This window comes from Nuphar pumila, chromosome 7, assembly GCF_984573655.1.
Source record: "Nuphar pumila chromosome 7, dmNupPumi1.hap1.1, whole genome shotgun sequence".
Lineage (NCBI taxonomy): Eukaryota > Viridiplantae > Streptophyta > Magnoliopsida > Nymphaeales > Nymphaeaceae > Nuphar > Nuphar pumila.
Genome location: NC_143255.1, coordinates 96663001 through 96689078, shown reverse-complemented (window position 1 = coordinate 96689078; position 26078 = coordinate 96663001). Strand labels below are relative to the sequence as shown.

General features: G+C 37.2%; 1 protein-coding gene across 5 annotated transcripts in view; it reads right to left on the bottom strand.

The window, feature by feature from the left end:
• The window catches only part of LOC149832555 (putative 1-acylglycerol-3-phosphate O-acyltransferase), a 130290-nt gene extending 116607 nt beyond the window's left edge, over positions 1-13683 (bottom strand). For 3 of the 5 annotated variants that reach the window (XR_016433352.1, XM_090014573.1, XM_090014572.1), the window contains exons 1-2: positions 13471-13677; positions 12709-12945 (exon numbers count right to left, since the gene is read on the bottom strand). Coding sequence is in view for 4 of the 5 variants with exons in the window: in XM_090014573.1 (XP_089870699.1) it covers positions 12709-12945; positions 13471-13619 (386 nt within the window). In the remaining variant the exon portion in view is untranslated. Of the gene's footprint in view, positions 1-12708; positions 12946-13265 lie in introns of all 5 variants that reach the window. The other 2 variants (XM_090014570.1, XM_090014571.1) reach the window with 2 other exon arrangements.
• Between the last annotated feature and the right edge of the window lie 12395 nt (positions 13684-26078).

Below are 26078 nucleotides of genomic sequence, written 5' to 3'. Positions count from 1 at the left end.
GTAATTATATGTAGACAAGGCACGTTGATTCACACCATGGTGTGTGATTTTAGTCCATGTTGGCATTTGTGTCCTTGTTCTAGTCGCCGAGATGTATGCCCATAATTGGCTTCTTTCACTCATTTCAAGTGTCATTTTATGTAGACAAGAGATGTATTGTGTTTTAGCCCATGGTTGGCTTGATTTTCTTGTTCTAGTAGCTGAACATACTTGATGTTGAGTGTATTTTTATGTAGACAAGAGATGCTTTTGGTCCATGTTGGCATATATTCTCTTGTTTTTGTCGTTGATGCACTCATTTCAAGTATTATTACATGTAAACAAAGGTATTTTTTACACACCTTTGTATGTGTCTTTGGCCTTTAATGTCATTATATTTATGTTCTTGATCTAGTAACTTATACACTTGATTTATGGGTTTTGGAGGACTAATGACGTAGTTGCTTGTAGTGGATGAACTATTGTTAAAATTTATGAAATTTCATTCATATTTTGTCTTTTAAAGATACAAGTGAATCATATCATTAATATGCATATTTTAAGATCAAATTGATTTTTTTGGCATTTAATATACATATTAAGTGCTTATGGTTTTGGCCACCTTTGTATTTGATATGCAAAATGAGTTTTTGTAATTGCAATCATTTGAGTGAGATGTTCTTAAATGTGTAAGTTTCTCTACTAAAATAACACTCATTATCTTGACTCTTGGGTGAATGTTTTTTTTAGATCATGTCCTTGCAAGTTCACATATGGCATTTGTTTGGCATAGAATTTCTTCTCTCTAAAATGTGAGAAATCATTAACTCATCTTTTGTTGATAAAAAGTCTCCCGATTGGTGATCTATGTATGCTAAACATGCTTTCTTTCGTATGATCTTGTACACTTCCCTTGGAAGCAATTTGTTCTTATGTGAACATTGTCTTCTTAGATATATTTCTAATACATGAAATTTTTTACTTGATCTTAATACAAATCTCATATTTTGTGTCTTTGTGCACTTGTGAGTGTTCTCCGTGCACACACTCCTTACTTTCAAATATTGATAAAACCCTTTGTAAGAATGATTTTGAGAGCCTTAGTGTTCACCTATTCTAAGAAATTCAATCTTTTGCATTTGTGGGTATCCCCTTTGTACCTTTGGGTACTTTTATTCAAGTGTTCTTGGTGTGTCTTTGCACACGTATTCTTTTGTGGTGATTGATGCTTGAAGTGCACATCTTTAAAAGCATTTTTACATGGTTCTTAGGGATATTTTTGGTCAAATGTTCTTAGTGTGGCCTTTGTGCACTTATCTTTCTTCAAGAACTTAGTGTGTTTCATCAATGTTTAAGGTGAATTCGTGTTTTGCATAAATACTCAATCAAAATGCATAAATTATCTTTTGAATCATTGTCCTTCATAATCAATGTTATGGTCTATTATGCATTTTTTATATCTCTTATTTGATTAAGATACAAAGGTACTTTTTACTTGGAGTTCTTTTGGCTTGTTCCACAGGATCTTCAAGATGGGATGAATGAATCATCTATGATACATCGTGAAAGGAGCTTGGGGATGATCATTAAAGACAGTTAAAGGTTGACAGATGCAAAGTTCTTTCATGTGCTATAATGTTGGTGACTTTCATTGAAGATTTTTTTGAAGACTGGAACCCTCATGTTGTATCTTCAAACTTCTCGTTATCCCCACGCAAAGTTTGAGGGGGGGTGTTAAAATATATGCAATCATATATACATATATATGTATTTATCTCATCATACCCGATAAAGGGTATTTTTGTAATTTTGCCAATTAGGGGCATTTTAGTCTTTTTACATCTTTTACATGTATTTTATTTTACATTTTCTTTTTCCTTTTTATGTTTTTATTTATTGTAAAATGCATTTAATGCATTGCATTGGGGGTCCCAACCAAAGGAGTCGTTGGACCCCCAATGGTCACAAATGTGACCGTTGAGGGCCCAACGAGTCCCCTTTTGGGCCTCCCAATGTTCTCTTTCTCTCACTCTTTCTCTCACTCCTTTGTGTATAAATAGAGGGGTATTCCCCCATGTAAGGTATGCCCTTTTAGGCCCTCATTCAATAAAGTTTATGTAACTTATGCCTCTTCGTAGGCTTCTTGTGGTGTCCCTTAGTGGACCATTGTGTTATTCCTCATTATGGGGTTGTGTTTGTCCAATGTTGGACCTTATGAATGCATTATGCATTCTTGTAATTCATTTCCGCATACTTTCTAACATGACCGACAGGGGGCAAAGCCCCCTGTCGCTCACCTTGTCATCAGGTAGGGGGTTACCCCCTGCCTTTCTTTTGAGGGGTCGACCGACAGGGGGGCAGAGCCCCCTGTCGTTGCCTCTCTTCGGCAGGGGGTTACCCCCTGCCTTTCTTTTGTGGTCGACCGACAGGGGGGCGGAGCCCCTGTTGTCGCCTTAGGTGGGCAGGGGATCTCTTTTACTACTTCGTGGAGGCAGGTCATCATCCTCATCATAAGCCCTTAACTCTTTGGTTGAACGCAGGTATTCTGTTCCTTTGTTTATGGTTTCAATCTTTTTGTCTTTTGGGAATTGAATTAGCTAATAGGCTGTGTTTCTGAGTTTCTCCCTTGTGGTGATGTGGAGTTAAGATTTAGCATTTGTTTTCTGTTGGTTTAAGAGAACATTGAATTGAGGATTCAGTTTCATGGTTGTTCATGGTTCCTTATCTTTTTCTTGGGGTAATGGAGTAAATCGGTTCGAGGCTTTTTGGATGTTAAAGAAACAAAAAATTTGTGTATGTTTTTGTCTGTGAATTAGTATAAGTCTGAATTCTCTCTTCATGATATGAATTTTCAGTTGGTAGCTAAAAATTTAGAAGTTTGTTTCTTTGATTATTGTATGACAAGCAATATACTTTTGGCATACTTCTTGTAATGAATTGGATGTCTCTGAGCTTCCAGGTGGCATATAATATTAGGGCCTTAGGGGATTTGAAGTTAAGTCGATTTTTCATATGCTTAGCTTTTTGCTTTGTTTTACTGTTCTCATCTTCTTCTTCTTTCTTTTTTTTCTTGAGAGATTGTTTTACTCTTCCCATTACTCTTTGGTTCTCCACTACGAAAGGTTATCATGTCAACTATTTAGACCACTAGACGCACTCGGCCTAATTTAAACTAAAAAATAGGTTCATTATATGAATATTTTACTGTTGGCTTCTGTTCCTGTTGTCTTATTAATGACTTTTTTGCCATGTTGTCACTCGTGTTTTTCTTGTCACCTTTTAGCCTTGTTTGTATTTATGTATTAGTTTAGTGACTACGGATTCAAAATATTTTGGATGTTATTCCTTGCCTCTTCAAATATAGAAATACTCTAGTCGCTGGACATGCACAAGTAGCCATCTTTTCGCTTCCATCGTTTTTGACTTATAGTGACGAAATGCTGATTTTTAGATTTCTTTAAAAAATTTGACTAAACATGATAAATTTTGAATGTGGTATGTGTTTTCAACTAAAAGAACTAAAGAGATCACAATCATGGGTTTGGTTTACAAAACCTGCAATGGACCAAACCTGGTTAAGATGGACAAAATACTTAAAGAACCTTTCAACTCACATTATATTTTGATAGATTTGTAACTTCCTGACTACTATGTCTTCAGTTAGCATATTGTATATTAGTCTGTTACATTACACAAGAGTTATGTATGTCGTCATTGTTTTGTTTCTATTACTTTGGCACACATAAGCAACATAACTCTTGTTGCTCAATTATGTTTTTTTTTAGGATTCTTATATAACTTATACACCAGGATTGTCTATTTTGCATTTGTTTTCATGTAATGGGGTCAGCAGAATGCATGATGTTAATATATATTTTGTGTTATGTATTTTTGCAGTTGAACAATGGCAAAAGATGTAGGATGGGATCATGGAGTTAAAGTTCCAAATCCTACTAAAGATCCCAAACTCGTAGGACATGTAATTTGCAATTACTGTCATAAAGAGACTACATGAGGCATCTATAGGCTAAAACATCACTTAGCTGGCACAAAGCATGGTGTAAGCATGTGCGAAGCGGTTCCACCTGACGTGAAAAGATTTTTTCAGCATCATCTAAAGGATCAGATGCTAAAGAAAGAAGAGTTAGAACAAAACAAGTTGGATATCGAGAGAAGTGTTTATTTTGGATCATCAACCAACGATAATGTGAATAAAGAAACTAGTGGATCAGGTAGTGATGCAAAAACAAGTACAGCTGGTCATATGGACCTTTTTGTGAACAAAGAAGCACGACAAACCACAATAAACACTGCTTTCAAAATGGATGAAAGAAAAAATGTATGTCGTGCCATTGGTAGATTTTTTTATGCAAATGTCTTATCATTTAATCTTTGCAATAATCCATATTTTGGTGTAATGGTAGAAGCTATTGCAAATTATGGGTAAGGGTTCAAATTGCCTTCTTATTATGAAATCAGAACGTGGATTTTGAAAGACGAGGTAGATTGTACTCATGAAATTTTGAAAGAGTTCAAAAAAGAGTGGCCAAAGGTTGATTGCAGTATTATGGCAGATGGTTGGACAGATGCAAAAGGAAGAAACTTAATTAATTTTCTTGTGAACAGCTCATCTGAGACAATATTTTTGAAGTCAGTTGACATCAGCGACATGAAAAAAACTGGTGCAAATTTGTGTAAGTTGTTTGAAGAAGTTGTTAAAAAAGTTGATGAAAGTAATGTGGTGCAATTCATTACAGATAATGCACCAAATTATGTGGCAGCTGGAAATATGTTAACAGCAGGAAAAACATGTTTTTGGACACCATGTGCAGCCCACTGCTTGGATCTTATGTTAGAAGATATTGGAAATATATCAATTTTTAAAGATACAGTGGAAAAAGCAAAAAAAATTTACAAGATACATTTATAGTCATGCATGGGTATTAAATTTAATGATAAAAATCACAAAGAAGAAAGAACTTCTACGTCCAGCCGTCACTCATTTTGCCACAACATATCTTACACTTCATAGTATTGGATGTTATAAGAAAGAGTTAAAGTCGATGTTCTTATCTTCAAATTTTAGAACATCTAATTACTATAAGAAATCTGATGTTATGAACATTTCTTATATTGTTCTTAATGATCATAAGTTTTGGGTTGTCATATCATACGCAATTAAAGCTACACTACCTCTCGTGAAAGTGTTGTGACTCGTTGATGCAGACGAACCTACTATGGGATTTTTGTATGAGGCAATGGATAGAGCGAAGGAGGAAATTGCTTCAAACCTTGACAATGTCGAAAGAAAATATAAACCTATTTGGGATATCATTGATAGACGATGGGACTTACAACTTCATAAGCCTTTGCATGCAGCTGCCTATTATTTAAATCCACATTTTCATTATGCTGACAACTTCAACCCTGATGGAGAAATTATGGGTGACTTTTATGATTGTGTTCAAAAATTAGTTTCTGATGCAAATATTCGGTTGAAAATTACAACACAAATCGATGCATTTAAAAAGGCAAAGGGCTTGTTTGGCAGATAGGCAACTGCTACAACAAGAAAATTAAAGTCCTGGTAAGTTTGTAATTATGTTGTTATTTGTCAATATTTTTTTATGTTTTTGTTAATTATAACATTCTTAATGTTTTTATCAATTTTTTATTATTTTATTTGAATACAGCTGATTGGTGGAGTTCATTTGGGCACGAAAATCCTGAGTTGATGAATTTTGCAATTCGAATTTTAAGTTTGACATGCAGTGCATCGGGCTGTGAGAGGAATTGGAGTACTTTCTCATTGGTTTGTGACTTTGTATTTTATTTTTTAAATACATTTTTATATGTTTAATTATCTTATATTTGATTATCAATTATTTGAAATTATAGGTGCATACAAAACGAAGGAATAGACTTGAACAAGAGAAGATGAATGCATTGGTTTTTGTAATGTACAATATAAAATTAAGAGATTGTGGAGAAGGAAGATCCAGTGTTGCCAAGTGATCCCAATTGGTTGGAGGATTCATGGTTGGATCCGAACTTCGACATAAATGCCATTGAGCATGTGCCTATTGAAAAAGTCATTTCACCTCATGTTTCACAAAGTGGTTCTAGGCAAGACATGTCTTCAAGAGATCGAGGTAAAGTTATATTCCTTTTACCTAGCTATGAATATAAATGTATTTTTTTAATTACATAACATAAATATTTAATACATGATTTTTTATTGAAGGAAAAAGAAAAGCAAAAGAAGTAATTGAGGACGTGGATGAAGAAAGTGTAGATAATGAAGAGTCAGAGAATGAAGATGAAGAAGAACCTATTTATATGGATTCTTCAGATGATGATATTGAAGACTTAAATATTGATGATGATGAGACACAACAAGAGCCTAGGCCCTAATTCATATCATAGAGTTATTGGCCATTTATATGTTTTTTGGGACTTTCAGTTGTAATTGTGAATGTTAACACTCTCATTTTGAAGAATTCTGGACAAATACATTAACATTTGGTTGTTAATGTTAACATGCATTTTTTAATTATGACATGATGTTGTTAGTGCTAATATGCATTTTGTTGTTAATGTTAGTTTTTTATTAAATGAATGCTCATATTTATGCAATTAGATACTTATATAGATCAAGTTGTTGCATTAATGTTACTTTTACATGTTAATCTTATATTTTTTCGTATTTATTTGAGATTTTTTATTTCATGTTGGTTGGCGCTTCATCAATAAAGCATTTCTTATTTATTTATAATTTTAGATAATTTTTATAGTTTTTTTAAGTTTAAAAAAAAAAGTTTTGAGGCTTACGCTTTGCACCTCGAGGCTTATGCCTCGCCTCAGATTTTGGTGGAGTGCCTCACTACGCCTCAACGCTTTTCACAACACTGGTCTAGAGCAAGGATGACAGAAAGGTTCAGAAAATGACTGATGGGCAAGATACAAGTAGGGATGGCAGTGGGGCGGGGCGGGGCGGGGGACAAGGTTTCCACCCCCGCCCCGCCTCAAAATTTTATCCTCCACCCCCGCCCCGCCTCCGCGGCGGGGATGGATTTTATCCTCCACCCCCGCCTTCATCCCCGTTTCATGTCCTCCACCCCCGCCCCGTCCCCGTCCCCGCCCCGTCCCCGTCCCCGCCCCGCCCCCGCCCCGTCCCCGTCCCGACCCCGCCCCCGTCCCCGACCCCGCGGGATGAGCGTGCTCGTCACCGGCGCCGCTGGCTTTGTCGGCACCCACGTCTCGCTCGCCCTCCGGAAGCGCGGTGACAGTGTCGTCGGCCTCGACAACTTCAACGACTACTACGACCCCTCGCTCAAGAAGGCCCGCCGTCGAATCCTCGGCGACCACGGCGTCTTCGTCATCGCCGGCGACATCAACGACGCCCAGCTCCTGGCCAAGCTCTTCGACCTCGTCGCCTTCACCCACGTGATGCACCTCGCCGCCCAGGCCGGAGTCTGGTACGCTATCGAGAACCCGGCGTCCTACGTGCACAGTAACGTCGCCCGGCTCCAGGGTTAGGAAATTAGGGAAGGGAGTTAGGGTTAGTAAACAGTTCATCTGAGTTGGGGGCGGGGATGGGGCGGGGCCGGGACGGGGATGGGCCGGGGGCGGGGCGGGGATGGGCCGGGGCGGGGCCGGGGCGGGGATGGGGCGGGGCGGGGCGGGGCGGGGCGGGGGAACGTGCCAGTCCATCCCCGCCTCCACCCCCGGACGGGGATGGATTTTAACCTTCATCCCCGCCTCCATCCCCGTTTCATACCCTTCATCCCCGGTCCAAACGGGGCGAGGCGGGGCGGGGCCCCGCTTTCCCCCGGTCCACTGCCATCCCTAGATACAAGTGGGAATATGGATTCAACCATAACCAATTTGGTCATTAAGATGGATAGCAATCATCCCTTTCTCTCTTTAGACATTATCCACAACTAAAAGTTGCATCCACATGATGCTCGTGTGAGTAAATCAACATTATGCAATCCCTAGCCATGCAGAGAGTGATCCATCCACAAACTGCTTCAGTTGAGAAAGAACAGTTAAATTCCCCAAGCTTCATTTTATAGCCTAGGCACCTTTGGTATTGATATCATTATTAGCATTTTCTAGCACATAATGATATGCATCCATTTATCACAATGGTTAATTGCTAATTTGGGCACTACTGCTACCTACTAGGAGTTGAAGCTGATCAAAATGATACAACCTAGGTACTTTATTGGGCTAATATGTCAAAAGAGTATTTTTGAGCACAAGCTAGTCAAGTCACCAACTAACTTTCCTGTGTCCTTAGACTCGAACCATTGTCAATTTGCCATGAACAAAAGAGTGTCATCCAGTGTTATTAAAAACGCGCCTCAATGATTTGAAATACATTTTTATAAGTTTAATTATCTTATAATTGATTATCAATGATTTGAAATTATAGGTACATACAACATGAAGGAATAAACTTGAACAAGAGAAGATGAATGCATTGGTTTTTGTAATGTACAATATGAAATTAAGAGAGAGAAATATGAGGAGGGCTACCAAAGACCCTATATGTCTAGATCATATAGACTGAGACGATGAGTGGATTGTGGAGAAGGAAGATCCAGTGTTGCCTAGTGATCCTAATTGGTTGGAGAATTCATGGTTGAATCTAAACTTCGACATGAATGCCATTGAGCATGTGCCTATTGAAAATGTCACTTCACCTCATGATTTACAAAGTGGTTCTAGGCAAGAGAGGTCTTCAAGAGATCGAGGTAAATCTATATTCCTTTTACCTTGTTATGAATATAAGTATATTTTTTAATTACATAACATAAGTATTTAATACATGATTTTTTATTGAAGGAAAAAGAAAAGCAAAAGAAGTTACCGAGGACGTGAAGGAAGAAAGTGCAGACGATGAAAAGTCAGAGAATGAAGATGAAGAAGAACCTATTTATATGGATTCCTCAGATAATGACATTGAAGACTTAGATATTGATGATGACGAAACACAAGAAGAGTCTAGGCCCTAATTCATATTATAGAGCTATGGCCATTTATATGTTTTTTGAGTCTTTGAGTTGTAATTATGAATGTTAACACTTTCATTTTGAAGAGTTTTGGATAAATATATTAACATTTGGTTGTTAATGTTAACATGCATTTTCTAATTATGACATGATGTTGTCAGTGCTAATATGCATTTTGTTGTTAATGTTAATTTTTTATTGAATGATTGCTCATATTTTATTTCTTAGATACTTACATAGATCAAGTTGTTGCATTAATATTACTTTTACACTATGTCACACGGACTCGGCTCCAAGGTCGCCGCACCCGCGTCGACACGCACCGACACGGGTGCGGACACGGGTGCGTCTCGGACTCGGTCAACCCGACCCTGGGTGTGGTCAACGCACCCAGGGTCCTTTTGGTCCATTTTTTGGAAAAAAAAAATTTTGAATTTTTTTTTTTAAAATTTTCTGGGCTACAGCTGTAAGGAAAAAAACCCATCACAACTAAAAAACCTGTACACTTTCAAGTTTTAAGTACAGAATGGGCACAACTCAAGTTTTTGTGGTTTTTTCCTGTATGAAGAAAGTGAATTATTACAGTGTATGAAGAAAGTGCCCAAAAGTGAATTATTCCTGTATGAAGAAAGTGTACAGAATGCCTTCACAACTCATCACCTGTCCCCTAATGGGCACAACTTTGACCGAGTCTTATATATATATATATATATATATATTTTAATATATATATAGCCGAGTCCCCGTGTCCAAAATTTTTTAAATTACGCCGCACCCGTGTCGCACCCGGACCCGCACCCGCACCCGCACCCATGTGACATAGCTTTTACATGTTAATCTCATATTTTTTCCGTATTTATTTGAGATTTTTTATTTTTCGTTGGTTGTTGCTTCATCAATAAAACATTTTTTATTTATTTATAATGTTAGATAATTTTTATAGTTTTTTTAAAGTTTTAATAAAAAAAAAATTAGGCTTACGCTTTGCGCCTCGAGGCTTACGCCTCGCCTCAGATTTTAGTGGAGCGCCTCGCTAAACCTCAACGCTTTTCACAACACTGGTGCCATCATATTATTGGAGTACTTCAACATTTAGTGTCATCATATTATTGGAGTCAATCATGTTTCACAATATATGCATGCTTTCCCCACCGCATACTATGAAGATGTCGAGTATATTTTGGGGCATATCAGGAAACATTTGTTGATGGTCTTGATTGTAATTGTTCCTCATTAAGGGCATGTTCGCAAAGCCCTATGAAAGTGGTATTTTCTAAAGTTCTTGCCATTGCGGTTGAAGGGAAAGTTTTATAGGACGACTATTAGGCCCGCTTTACTATATGGTACGGAATGTTGGGCTGCCAAGAGACATCATATTCAAAAAATGAGTGTAGCTGAGATGCGTATGCTGAGATGGATGTGTGAAAATACAATAAAAGATAAGATTCGGAACGCGGAGATACGTAAGAAGGTAGGTGTTGCACCCATTGAAAATAAGATAAGAGAGAATCGTTTACAGTGGTTTGGACATATTCGGCGAAGGCCTAATGATGCTCCAGTTAGAAGGATGGAGAAATGGGAAAATATATTAGTTAAAAGAGGTCGGGGTAGGCCTAGGAAGACATGGATGGAGGTGATAGGAAAGGATATGAATGCTTTGTACCTCACCGAGGACATGGCATTGGATAGAAATGATTGGAGGAGAAGGATTCATGTGGAAGACCCAGAATGGTTTTCTTTTTTGGTTCATATCGCCGACCCCAATTGTTTTGGGATGAAGGCATAGTTGTTGTTGTTGTTGTTGTTTGTTGTCTTGTGATTAAAAATCACAACCACACAACTTTCATAGAGCAACACAAATGTGAAAGTTGAATCACAGCTGTGATTCTTTACACCTTTTAACCTGTGAAAGTTGGTCACAAATATGAACCTGTGACCAAGAATCACAGGCTGAAGAATCACAATGACATCTGTGACTAAAACAAAAATACTTCATTCCAAGTCATTGCATTCTTATTGTTTATTCTTATGCAGATTAGGTCCATTGATGGTTATCATTATCTTGGTTCACGTTTAATTTCATGGAGTTCTCTCCTCGATGCTTTATGGCAGCTACCTCCAGATGTTTTATTTATTGTGACAACTTGAGTGCTCTGTCACATGGATACCTCATTTTTACTCTTATACCAGATATCCTTATATACATTTGTGATGGAAAACTTCACCAAAATGGCCACATTCCTGTATTTACAACTGTATATGCATAACATGCCTAGAGTGCCACCACCATCCCTCTTAGCCTTCTTCATTATGGTAAAACAAAGACATAGAGATCAACTAACATCTCATTTAGAAATTTATCAAACATAATGAGATTGTGTGATGTTATGTTGTCATGAACATCTACTGGCAGAACTTTTCACAAAGTCTCTTCTCAACTGAATTCTTACGTGCAAGTCATCCATAGTTCTGGGTCATGAATATCTTGAAAGCAGGTGTTACTATTATGCTTGTAAGTTGTAATGGTGCCTGAAATTATTTTAACATTCTACGCCTGGCTTTGTTTATGCTATCTAACGTAATAAGATACTGTGTAAAAGTATTATGGTAAAACACTATCTACCCATAACTTGATTATTAAGTAATTAAACTAATCAGATACAGGCTGTAAGCTTCTCATCACTTTTGACTCTTCCCCATACAAGGTGTTAATGGATATTAAGAAATTCACATGAATTGGAAGTGTTAAACATGCTAGTATAAGTGCAGGAAGCCTGTAAATAGTGAATACTGTAGCCACAGCCATTAAGAACAGTGAGTATTCACTATTCCCTATATCTTCACATTGAGAGCTTAATTCCTGCATGTATATGACCTGATACAGCAATACAGTAGAAAGTAAAGCTTTATCAAGCCCCAAGGGGTTTGGTGTAGTGGGAAGGGGGCCATTCTCATGGGCATCAGGACTTTGCATATAAGAAGGGGCAAGGGCATTATGTCCCTTGCTCGTGCCGAAGCAAGGGGACTCCCTGGGGAAATGGATGTGCCACAGGAAGGCGACCGTAAGTACCGCAGGCATAGCCAGCACAGCCACATCTCTGATCCTGGGGGGCGGTTTTCCTGTTCCTCATGGAAAAAAAGAGTAAAGCTTCGTCAAGCATCTCCCATGCCTTGTTTTTAGAGTTGAAGTTCTGGTAGCAATGGCTGAACTACACCATTAAGGAGGCACAAAGAGTGAGAGATGACATGGTAGAGGTACACCAAGTGATGAGAAAGCTTGGACTTTGATGGATGTATCATGGAAAAACAGGCATATTAATTGCAACTTTACTGAAAAACTAAAAACTGAAGATAGTTGTGCATATCAGGCAATCTCTGGTGAAAGGGTTAAAAGAATGACACTTTGCTGGAGGACAATATTGTTTTGATGGTGAAGAAAATTGAAGAATCAGTCTATCATTCTCCCAGACAGACAGTATTGTGAACATGCGAAGGCAATAACCAATACGCCCATATTTCTTTTGTACTGACTACATGTGCCAACATCCAGATAAGTTACATTCTTTAATTGACTACAGAAAAAGGGGTCAAAAGGAACAGAGACATACAATTGCTAGAGGTATAAAAAACATAGTATCAAAATTGAGCCTGGAAGGATAAGAAAAAAGCTGTAGCACATCCAATAAGGTTAAAACAATGAAAAACTAACCCAAGTTGATCGATTGCAATGACTCTGAAATGGTTCGCAAGCGTATCAAAATTGCGAAAGAAGAACCCCTGAGAAGCACCATAGCCATGAACCATAACAATAGTGGGTGAATTCTCCTTACAGTCAAATGTGACTGTGTTGATAAACCTGGGTTCGTCGCTATTAGACCTAAACCACCAGACTTTTGAACCAGGTGGCCCTGACCCAATATTAACATGTTCCTGGGTATACGCTGTCCTGGGAAAGAAAAAAGAAAGTCATGATTATAAACAAACGCTAATTTACCCAAATCAGGCCAAGCTTAGCTAAAATGCCAAGGAAGAAATTGCAATGATTTAAAAGGAAAAACTCCCCCACAATCATCCCAAATGCAATGTAGTCCAAACAATTAAACTAACCTCAAGAGAACCACAATACAAAATCAAGGAGGAATAACAAAAATTTGCATGTGGGTATCAAATAATTTGAAAACTACTTGCTAACCGCATAGAGATTAAGAACAATTCACTAACAGAATGAGAGCAATCACTTTCAACATTCTCCAGATAACGACTTACTCCGAACAATTAAAGAAACCAAATTAACCCCAGGAAGTCCATCATACAAAAACAACGCAAGAGACCATAAAACTTGCATGTCGGCATCATTTTTTTGGAATTCCCAACTCAGGAAACGGCGTCCATTCCAACAAACAAACACCCAGAGAGAGAGAGAGAGAGAGAGAGACTTCTTAGGGCCATTCATCTCGCTATCAACTCTTACTTGACGAGAGAGAGAAGGCGTTTCTCGGAGGCAATGATCCGATCGGTGGATGTGGGAATCCACCTGAGGAACGAAGGCCACAGCGATCGTTGCTTGGAGGTGGGTTCAGAGGTACCCAATTGGCTGGCTCTGCTCATCTCCTCTGCCATTGTCGCCGCTAATGAAACTCCACCGCCTCCCTTCGGAATCTTATACACCCAACAAGGCCCACCCTCCCATTCCTTTACGTATCGTGATCACCAAGACAAATTCAAAGAGAGAGAGAGAGAGAGAGGCCACCCTTATGGACTTTTTTCTCCTGACTCTTGAGGGATCCCTTGGTGACGTCGAGACTCTGGCCTCCAAGAGAGGGAATGCTCGAGGATTTCAAGGTGGGGCCACCTCCACTGCAATTTATTTGGCGACCAAGAAATGGGGCCCAGCCAACTGAGAAAGGAGTTGGGGTGTGGTTCGGGCCGGTTCAGACTCACCTCGTTCGGTGTGGGCTCGGTCAATTCGTTGCTTAAGGGCACTTACACGCTACAAAGACCGGGAATAGAAGTTGGTTTAATCCTACCAATATCCCAATGTAGTAAGCGGGGTCCTGTGTCAAGCTGAAGGCTCATGATCGAATCCCTCTGTCACATGGCGGCTGCTGTTGTTCTACTAGGTGTCCGCCGAACTTCAGCTTGCCTTTCAAAAAACAAAAAAGCTTAGCGGATAAGTGCGACTGGTAGACAAGGCATGGATTGGAAAAAAATTTAGAAGTAGCACACAAGAACCAGCTCTTAAATCATATGAATACGATGCATATTGTAAGGCTTGAAAATCAACAATTCAAAATTTCCATAAATATTCAAGCATCAAAAAAATGATTTTTAACTGAAAATACATTATCCAACAATCAATTATTGGCAAATTTGTAATGTTGAAAATGTCCAGTTCAGAAAGTAGTTTACATATCCTAGTGATCATATATAAATATTTATATAAAAGAAAGAGGAGACCTTCCAACCAAAGTAAAGTCTAAAATCTACAACAGATGATAATAGATGGCGTTCATTTTTTCTAACGGTCGAGTTTTTCATCGATCCAACTTTGCATATTGGATTTTTATCATTCATTTAGCGAGTGACATGTTTTGGATTATAAATTTGTGATGTTTAGATGTGTTTTTTAAAGTGCTAAAAATCAACTATATTGTAAAGTTTTAAAAGCTGTTAATTTTTCAGGTTTCGAAAAATATGTCATAAAGTCTTTGAATAGAGCATGTTTTTTATTAAATAAATTATAAAAAACAAATATATGAGATTTGATGAATGAGATGCTCAAACATTGGAGAAGAGGAGCCATCCGATCATCTTTAGTTGTAGATTTTGGACCCTCTTTAAGAAAGAGCCATTTGCAGCCATGCAAGGAACAACATAAGGATTGACGTGTTGTAGTTTATCATTTCTTACTGTTGACTGAACAAACAACTGCACTCATAATCCATCGCTACCAACTTGGTAGGTGTGTTCTACACTGCTTCAATGTTATAAGTAGGAACTGGAGAGGGTGGTGTATGTTCTCCCCCTATGATTCACTGAATCCCACGTCTGTGTTTGGAGGGGCAAATGAGCGCCACGTATTTACGCACATGGGACTCGTATTCCCGTGTATGTTGACATAACTTTGCATCGGACTCTGGTGTTGTTGCAAAGACTTAATCACCCTTACTTGCTTTTCTTGCCCTGAAATGACGGTTCGAGGAAATGACAAAAATATCCTCCATTCAAAAGTTGGGAAACTACGGTTTGAGAAAAGGACAAAAAAGTCCTTCATCCAGAAAGTTTGATGTTAACTATTTAAGGTGTAGACGTTCGCTATTCATTAAACTCTTGCGCCATTTGCTGTAACAGTAGCTCCCATTGTCAACACAAACTTTGCCTTCGTCTCCAGAAGAGGTTTTCGTCTTGTTTTGTATCCTGTTTTACAACACATTGTCGCATTCTCGTGCCTGTCTTGTGTTACAAAACATTTCTGTGTCTTCTCTTCATTTGTGTTGTCGTTAGGCATTATGGAAGAAATCAATGATGCACAAACATTCCAACCAGTGCCATTAAGGCATCGTGAGTAGATTTTCATCTCATCATGCTATCGATGAAGAACGCATGTCGTCTTGTGTGCCATTAAGGCATTGTTTTGTTACTGCAGGTAGATCTTGTTCTTACGATGGTTGGAAACTTAACGATATTTGTAAGACGCTGGGACCTGTTGACAAGAATGCTTGTTTACAAATGCTAGGAAGGGCCTCCACCCCATCAGGTATCCTACATTCACTCATTATATGCATTGTATCTCAAACCGTTGTATTAGTAACATACTACCGATTTGTGAGATATTGTTTTGTTAGTTAATATCGATTTGTTTGCTATTATGCTCAATTTCTTCCGTATCGATTTGTAATTTATTGTGCGATATATTTATCGACCTTTTAGATATTATGGTTTTGTATTGTCGATTTATAAGTTATTATGTTGAACTGCCGTATCGATTTTCAATATATTATTCAATATGTATATCAATTTGTAAGATATTATATGTTTTGTAATATGTATTCATAATATATTTGTACACAGACTTTGAAAACGTGTGCATGCAGAAACACATCGTTACACGCATTCAAATCGCTGCTTTGTCAGCATTTTGTATTAAACTCGTTTCACAACCTCTTGGATCTCGTCAACACACATGTACGACATTTCGTGTGTTTTATTGGCATGGTAAGTGACAACTCGATGCTCAGTATAAGCAAATATCAAACCGCAGTTGCTTTTATACTGTCATTCATTAAATCGATTCTTTGACTTGCTAACCCTTATCGGTATCCGTTGTTATATGCATCCTGATTAAATCGTAGTAAACGTATGTGCTTGCTAACACAACATGATATATTGCTTACAAAACATTCCCGTGTCTTCTCTTCTTTTGCGTTGTCGTTAGGCATTATGGAAGAAAGCAATGACGCACAAACATCCCGACCAGTGCCATTAAAGCGTCGTGAATAGCTTTCCATCTCATCATGTTGTCGATGAAGAACGCATGTCGTCTTGTGTGCCATTAAGGCATTGTTTTGTTACTACAGGTAGATCTTGTTCTTACGATGGTTGGAAACTTATCGATATTTGTAAGACGCTAGGACTTGTTGACAAGAATGCTTGTTTACAAATGCTAGGAAAGGCCTCTACCCCATCAGGTATCCTACATTCACTCATTATATGCATTGTATCTCAAATCGTTGTATTAGTAACATACTACCGATTTGTGAGATATTGTTATGTTAGTTAATATCGATTTGTTTGTTGTTTTGCTGGCAACACAAACTGATATATTGCTTATAACATTGTTGAGCTTATCATCAGGTTGTAATGAAGACGATGTAGCTTAATCAATTGAAAGTTATAGAGAATTGAACATCTATAGTATTGACGCAACTGAAGAATTGAACATCTGCACTAATGATGCACATGATAAGAAGAGTGTAGGCATTAGACCCACTCTTGACTTGAATGTTCCAGTAGAAGAAATGCAATTCAAAAATAAGGTAGATTATCATGACAGTACACATAATAAAAGTGTAGGCACTGCGAATGAACATAGAAGTACACTTGACTATGTTCTGGTAGAAGGAATGCAGTTTAATAATGAGGAAGCTGCATATAAATTTTACAATGATTATGCCCTAAAAGTTGACTTCAGTGTGATAAGGTTTTCTTGGTCAAAAAATGCACAGGGTGTCATGATGAGAAAGACATATGTTTGTTCCAAGCAAGGTTGGAAGAAATCAATGGGAAATCCAACAAGGAGCATGCCAGAATCAAGATGTGGATGTCAAGCGAGAATGATTTTAAGAAGACATCCGAATGAGAAATTTCTAGTTCGTACTTTAATCAGTGATCATAATCATGATTTATCTGCATCATTTATGACTCCTATGTTAAGGTCACATCGTAAAGTAATTGTAGCGCATGCTGCAATGACTGAAATAGCTGATAGCGCCAGCATTGCACCAAGGAAGACATACAATTTGTTTGCCCACATAGACGGTGGTCGTGATAATGTGCCATTCACACCTTTGGATCTAAGAAACCACTTGAGAAGGAAGATGACAGATAACATAAAGAATGGAGAAATATGTTCTTTGGTTGATTACTTACAGAAGAAATCAAGCAATGACCCTAGTTTCTTTAGTGCAATGCAACTGGATGAAGATGAATATGTTGTGAATATGTTTTGGGCCGATTCAAAGTCAAGAGTAGATTATGAACGCTTCAATGATGTGCTTGTATTTGATACTACAATAAAGATTAATACTGAACAATGGTCATTTGCGCAGTTTGTCGCAGTGAACCATCACTCACAGAGTTGTATATTAGGCGGCGCGTTTTTGTATGACCAGACCAAGGAAAGTTTTGAGTGGTTGTTCAGAGTATTTACACAGGCAATGAACGAGAAACAACCTGAAGCTGGACTTACAGATGGTGATCACGCAATTGCGGCTGCAGTGCTTCATGTGTGTCCAGATGCACATCATCGGCTATGTTTGTGGCATATCTTTTAAAATGCAGCAAAGAACATAGGACACATATTTAATCAGAAGACAGGGTTTGATAAAAAGTTTACTAGGTGTGTGCTTGAGAGCGTAGAGGAGATCACCTTTATGTCTGATTGGGAGAAAATGATTCAGACATACGACCTTGAAGATTGTCTGTGGTTACAAAATTTATATGTAGAAAAAGAGAAGTGGGCATTGGCGTATGGAAGACAATACTTTTGTGCTGGTATGATAAGCACACAAAGAGCTGAATCTATGCATACCACGCTGAAGAAAACCTTGTATTCATGTTTAACAATGTTTCTCTTCATGGAACAATATGAATTATTTATAGACGGTCTAAGACAGAATGAGCTTGAACAAGATGTGAAATGCTTCAATACACGACCTTCAACTTTTGGCATGAAAATATTGATGCGACCTGCAGATCTGTATACACTAATTGTATTTGAATGGATCAAGAAAAAGGTGTTTCATGTCATGAATTGCAATATTGAAGGACCCGTGCAAACCTAGAATATGCGAAAATACCGTATTTTATGGGAGGGCGAAAAGCATCACAAAAGGCAAGAAGCACATGTCACGTACAATGTGGACAATAAAAGAGTTGAATGTTCATGCAAAATGTATGAATTCAAAGGTATTTTATGTTGTCATGCATTAAAGGCACTTAATCAAGAGAAGATACAAGAAATACTGGAGTCTTATGTAATGCGAAGATGGAGAAGACAAGCAAAGATTGAAATGCTTGATATGGACAATGTGAGTAAATCTGGTGTCGATGAAAAGTGCTACATAGCCTTTTGTTACCAACAACTGTGTAGGTCATTTATGCATGTTGCTAATTTGGCATCGAGAAGTGAAGAAGGCTATGTATGCATGAGAAAAGCGTCAAGGAAGTTACTTGAAAACGTGCAGTTAATTAACCTTCAGTCTATTGCAGCGAATGAATACCAGTCGAAGATAATGGGATTGAACAACATAGGTGAAAATCATGCTTCGCTTGACACTCCTAAGAAGTTGCGCCGTAGCCTAAGCATCATCTTTAACAAGTCGGTAGTGAACGTTGTTGATTATGATGGACATATTCATGAAGCGAAGGGTATCAAAAGAAAACATGCCTCTAATCGCAGTCGTCGTAGGACAAAGGGTGCACTAGAATTGGTTAGCAAGAAAAGGTCTAAGAAACAATCAACCTCTAATTAAAAGCAACAAAGCCCTTCTCATGAACAGGTATGCAAGACATTATATTGCTTCTCATTACGTGAAGCGTGTCAATATCTAACTCGTGTAATGTCCAACATACAGCAATACCCTAAAGACGTAATACTCAACATGCTAACCTTCATTCCTCCCGACCAGATTTCCGGCAACGATAACTTCAGTTTTACAAGTCTTTTGTTATGTAATCAATGTTGGGATGAGGTTTGCATTTCTTGTGAAACTTAAGGCAGTGTTTTATATTTTGTGTTTCATGACAGGCTCTGATGAATTCGCAAGAGAAAACTGGTACACAGGAATCTCGTTTGGGCTATTAATTAAGTTGTCATGCCTCTTTGCATGACCCGATTATCGCATTGTCGGATTTGTTAAGAGTTTAGGGTTTCCAGCAGAGCTCATTTACTGAGAAATTGTTGGGTTTCCTTTCTTATTCGGACCGCAACAGAACTCCTAGGACGTCCACTGATCTTGTCGAGGAAGTCTTTCGTATTCGCTGGATTTTGATTTTTCGGTGACGATTTGTGGTCTGTGCTTGGTGGTGCGTGAATCGATTTTGTATTTGTTGTATAGCGATTTGTGTAGTCATCTGACTGCGATTTGTATGAGTAATCTATAACAGTCATTTGTATACGTTTAATACATATTTATAACGATTCGTAGTTCAAATCATGTGCATCGATTTTATGAGAAATTTATAACAAATTAACAATTTCAATACAGAAATTGATGTACGTACAACATAATACAGTACAAATCGAGACGAAAATTGAACATGAAGCCTCAACCCGATTGCCTATAACATAAACCCTATACCCTAAACTGAATGAACATCGAAGAACACATTTGCGATTTATTCGGTCAACACAGGCATGTAATCGATGTTCGAAAATGATAAAAGTAAAGATTTATAAGAAATGATTGACGTTCACAAATTGTTGTAATTCTCTACCTCCTGTACTGAAAATCGCAAAATAAATTTGCGTTGTATGCTGTCCAAAAAACATGGTAATGTTCCCCGTTGAATGATAATAGTCAGCAGCGATAAGGTACGTTTGTCGTTCAGAAATCACAATTTTTCTTGTCGTCATTGAATGTAAATCGTAGGACACATATGTGATTCGTACGAACAACAAAGGATGTATTGACAAATTTTTCATTGATCGTAGATTATTCATTGATCACGGTGGTTGAGCAGTAGATCTTTTAGCTCATAAATAGTAGCACAAGTATTGGACGATGTGATTATCTTCTACTTCGTGAACCAACAACAATCAAACTGACGGTTCCTTTATAAACCTGGAGTTCCTCACTCGAACATGTAACCAGCTACATAGCAAATTGTGGTCGATGAGGCAGACGAAGACAACTACACGACCAACAATAACGAATCGGGCGTATATTGTCTACACATCGTCTCCATTTTCATCAAAATCTATCTCTTTCATGCCGTTTTTTCGATTTGTGTTGTGTACTGTATAATGTAATTTCAATATCGTTCATTGTAAATTCCTTATTCATTTCAGTAGAACATCCACCGACGAAGTTGGGTGAAAACTTAGTCAATCACTCCTGGAGGACATCAAACGAATGCATGATGAATTTGCACAATGCAACATGATCAATAATTTTGTTCGTATGAAACTAGTAGGAGTTGTCTATATATGTAAGCCATGTGTACGTACGTTAACAATATCATATTTGCTGCAAACAGACTATATCTGATTTCGTCAGTTATATTAAAAGCAACACAACAAGCAAAACTATAAGCATCGTTAGCCTATATTTCATGGTATATCGGTTGTATTTTATGTTGTTTTTTGTTATTGATTTAGTCCAGTTGATTCGTATTTTAACATTGCTGTTAACAATGTTTTGATTTGCAGACTATCTTACGTCGTTTGCCATACTCTAGTGAATTTAAAGACGGCCTACCTTACCGGGTTAACGATAATCATTGTAGAGACCTTTTGTCAAGTGAAAAAGTAAGTAAACAAACCTAGAGTGCAAGATTACAACATAACAGTGCTAACAACATTTTTACTATCCATTTGTAGATATTGATTCCTACACTCTGGCAATCTGAAAAGCATTGGGTCTTATACGTGATGGATTTACATGAAAAACAACTATGGTGTTACAATTCGTTGGAAGTTGACAGTGGTTTACGGCTTGACATTTCCCATCTCGTAAGATTTCATCTATATGAGTATCGTGTCATGTACTGGGGTCATGAATTTACTTTTGGCCGCATTATTCTCAGATCGGTTTCATCAAAGGCATTTTGGGAGTCGACGTTAGCGAGTGGATCTATCACATGACATACCATGCTCCTTTACAAAATAATGGCGTTGATTGCGGCGTATTTGTAATGAAGTACATTGAAGCAATATACAATGGTGCAGAACCCTGTTTCGACGCTGTATGCCATATCTTGGCCTCTGTTATTGGGGATTAAATGCATGTCTATTGGTTCCACATTACAGTTTTTTTGCAGGTTGATATACCTAGATTCCGCGAAGAACTCTGCAAAAAATTAATGTCCTTTCTAATTACGGAGGAGAAACTAACGCAACCGCCACGGGGATCTAAAAGGCAACGAACAACGGTGCCCACCACGCTAGAGTAATTTCATGTTCGTCTATTTCAAGTAGATTTTAGAGACGGTACAACCAACTTGTGTGTAATCTATCCCGAATATTACAAGTCGTTGTTGATCGCATGAATCGCAATCCTATTTTGCGGTTTGCATTTAAAGTGTCTCAGCAAAAAAGCGATTTCTGATCAACAAACATATCTTACCGCTATTAACCTTTATCATGAGCGCATATCTTACAACAAACATGATTTATGCATGCTCTAAAAAAACATGTATATGTTCGCCCAAAAATAATAATACTCAACAACGATAAGAAACATTTGTTGTTCTGAAATCACAATATTCTTCGTCGTCATTGAATGCAAATCACAAGGAAAATATGAGATTTATACGGTAAGCATACGCAAGTAATGAAAGCTTTTAATTGATAAAAGATGTGCGCTCAACCCGCATGATTGACAGTCGCAGAATTAGATTGCGATGTCTGCAATCAACAAAGGCTTCTAATGTTCGAAATGATAATAATCAACATCGACAGAAAATGCTTGATGTTTACACACCGCTTTATTGCTGACACTCACAGAATGAAAATCGCAAAAGAGATTCACGATGAATGCGGTCAACAAGAGCCATTAATGTCGCTTTCGTAATTAGAAATAGTACACAACGATAAGACAGGTTAGTTGTTCAGAAATTGTGGTCTAAGGTCATCTTGACTGCCACTACCATGAAATCTTGTGTAATAATTTGAAAAAATTTGGACTATGAAACGACGTTTTCTTTAATTATGAGTTTGCAGACATCTGAAATAAGTCTAGACGGATACCTCAATTGCATCGAAGCCACTTATACACTTGATTCAAGAACAAGTCGTTTATGCAGGAATTGTCAGTTTGTCGGTTCCTTATTCACGAAGAAAAGTGGAACACGTCTTTAACCTGTGTGATGTGTCATTCATATATAAATGAAACATCCTATCACCCTCCGCCAGTTTTCAAATAAATACGATAGTTTTAATAAACACAGACCAAATCTCAAATAAAATACACTCCGCATTAATGAAATTAAACAATGTAACTTCATACAGTTGTATACAAAACTAATCAATGTGATTGGACATAGTAGTTCAAATCACGGTAGCACGTATCGTGTGGGTTTGATTTTAGAAATATTTTTTGGTCTTATATAAATCCACAACTTCGTCCACCCTCGTCCCAACAAATCGCCTTATGTGTAGATTATGGACTTACACCTCGACAATGGGTCGGCCCGAGTCACTCTCCCAACTAATACTTTCATAGAAAACGAGACATTGTTCAGACTGGTTCACCATTTGCGATTTTAATTCAATGACATTGAGCAATAGAACGATTTCTAAGCATCAAGCATCTCTTCTAGCTATGCACTATTTCTGTTCACGATGGAGCATATATATTATGATTTTTATTCTCGTAAGTTCAGCAATATAGTGATTTCTAAGGAACAAACCTTTCTTATAGATAATTACTTCATCATTTGTTAAGGGTGAACATTACGTGCCTTTGTGGACCACATAAAGCGGAAATCTATTTTTATGATTTTCGTTCACGGAGTGTGAGTTATACAAAGATTTCGGAACAACAACAAAATATCTTTCGTTGTGTAGCATTTTTAATTACTAAAGAGCTGCATTACTAGCATTGGTTCACTGTATACAACACAAAACTATTTTTCGTTACGATTTAATTTTCGTAGATGAAGTAGTACAATGATTTACAAGCGTGTTTAATAAAGTTCAAATTATATTTCAACAGAGACAGATTTACAAAATTTGTAGTCTTACAAAATTTGCCTATGGAAATTGGTGTAGACAGTCTCCAAAATCTGTTAGAAATCTATTTACATCATTGTAAACTTTTCTGGATCGTGCCATTCATTTCCTTTGTAAGTAGTCTTGTTTGAAATTCCACTAGAGGGGGGGGGGGTGAATAGTGAAATATGATAATGATCGATAAAATAAAATAATTAAGCAATAAGGCACAACACATAAAACACAGAAGTTATACTGGTTCGGTCAATATCCAGACCTACATCCAGTCCCCAAGCAAACCACTTGAGATTCCACTATAACATCCGAGTTACCGGATAAATAGTACAACACCCTCTTCCCAAGAGGTCTTCTTCTCTCAACAGAGAAGGGGCACACCCTCTTCCCAAGAGGTCTTCTTCTCTCAACAGAGAAGGGCAACACCCTCTTTCACAGAGGTCTACTTCTTTAACCAAAGAAGGAATACAGTGAATAACAGAGTTACAATACTTCCTATAGAACCTTTAGAATGATATGAATGCATGAATGAAGGATTCTAAGAATGTTCTGTTTGTCACTCAGAGGATACTCTTTGTCAAAGAGCTGGACTTGACTTTTTTCTCTTTTCTTCCTTTTTCTTTTTCTCTTTCTTTTTCAAGGCTCTCTTTTCAAATCACGAATAGAACTTTTTCTCTTTGTAAGCTCACACGTCTATTCCATTCCTCTTGTTTAATAGTTTATTTGAGTGTGTTTATATAGCCTTTAAAAAGTAGTTGTTACATTTTGGAATTGTAACTTTTTGAAATGTGAAATGTTATGTCATTTCAAAAATATCTTTTAGAGAAGATCGAGAATGCCTTTTTCCAGAAGAGTAAAATAGAGGGTACACTAGTCGTTGTATTGTTTTTAAGTAATACATATTTTATGTAAAAAGTCTATTTCTTACAATAGTACATTGAACGTTGGGTTGTAGTTTTGTCTTTATTCTAATTAATGATTTGAGGTATATTAGTACTTCTTTGCTTTAAATGAGTGTAAGTACTATGAGTGTTTTGAGATATTTATTTATACATAGTCATGTCAAGTGTTTTCTTTATGTTGTGTATTTCAAAGTCTCCAGAGAGAATAAGGATCAAAAGGAAGGTCGACATTCTTTGAGAAGGATATTTAACAAGGATTTGTTACAGAAGGCATTTAATGCTTTGTAAAGAGAATGATGACTTCAAGTAAGTCGACATTCTATGGTTATGAGAAAAAGTAACTAGAGTCCTTTAAAAAAAACATATTTTATTTGTTTTTCTTTTGTGTAGCCGATTTATGTTTTTGTCTTCTTCTTGTATTAAGAAACATTTCATTAAAGAAGATAACTAAAGTCTTTTCAAAAACATATTTTATTTGTTTTTCTTATGTAGTCGATTTTATGTTTTTGTCTTCTTCCTATAAAAAAGGATTTCATTAAAGAAGATAACTAAAGTCTTTTCAAAAACATATTTTATTTGTTTTTCTTATGTAGCCGATTTTATGTTGTCTTGTATATAGTGTAAGGTACAATGACAAAATGTCTTTTTCATAAAAGGTTGTAAGAAGGTACAATTATTATATGACAATATATTTTTTTCATAAAAGGTTGTAAGAAGGTACACTTATTGGTTTTCAAAAAAGAACCTTTTTGAAACTATCGTATACTTTTATGATATAGTATGTACGAATGAGTATGTAATATGCAATATGCAAGTTCCTGAAGGTTCTGTTACATATGACTCTAAAGAAGAAAAAAATCTTCATCTTGAGGTAGCCGATTTCTTCATTTGAACTTTAGGAAAGCATGGCTCATCAAGCTTTTTCTTCAAGGAGTATGATTGCACCATAGTTGTACTTGAACAGGAAGTCTCCATCCTTATTGGGTGAGATATCCTTGCATCAAATACTCGTTAGATTTAAGGCAAAACATATTCAGTCATAATATAACATTATTTCAAGAGAACATATTATCATATCATACAAAATCAAATAAGACAGTGTATCATATTATGTGACATCAAAACCGAGTTTCTCAACATTCTCCCCCTTTTTGATGATGACAAAATATGCTCCCCCTGTCAAAAAGACATTATGCATAGAAATAATAATATGATAAAAAAGGTGAAATAATGTTTAAAGAGACAGGTTTTCTCCCCCTTTGTCATGGACAAAAAGGAGGGATCAGAGTAAGAAAAAAAATTATTACAGACCGAAAGTATTTAAAAGTTATTACAGACCAACTATAATAAAAATAGAGTCTTAGTCAAAGTCAGTGGTATTGAGCTTGCGACGACGGCGACGTGAATCTTGGCCCATTGTCAAGGAGTCAAAGGCTTGTTGCAGAGAGGCTTGATTCCTGAGAAGTAGAGCCTGGGTATTTTGGATGTCGACGAGGGTAGAGAAGATGT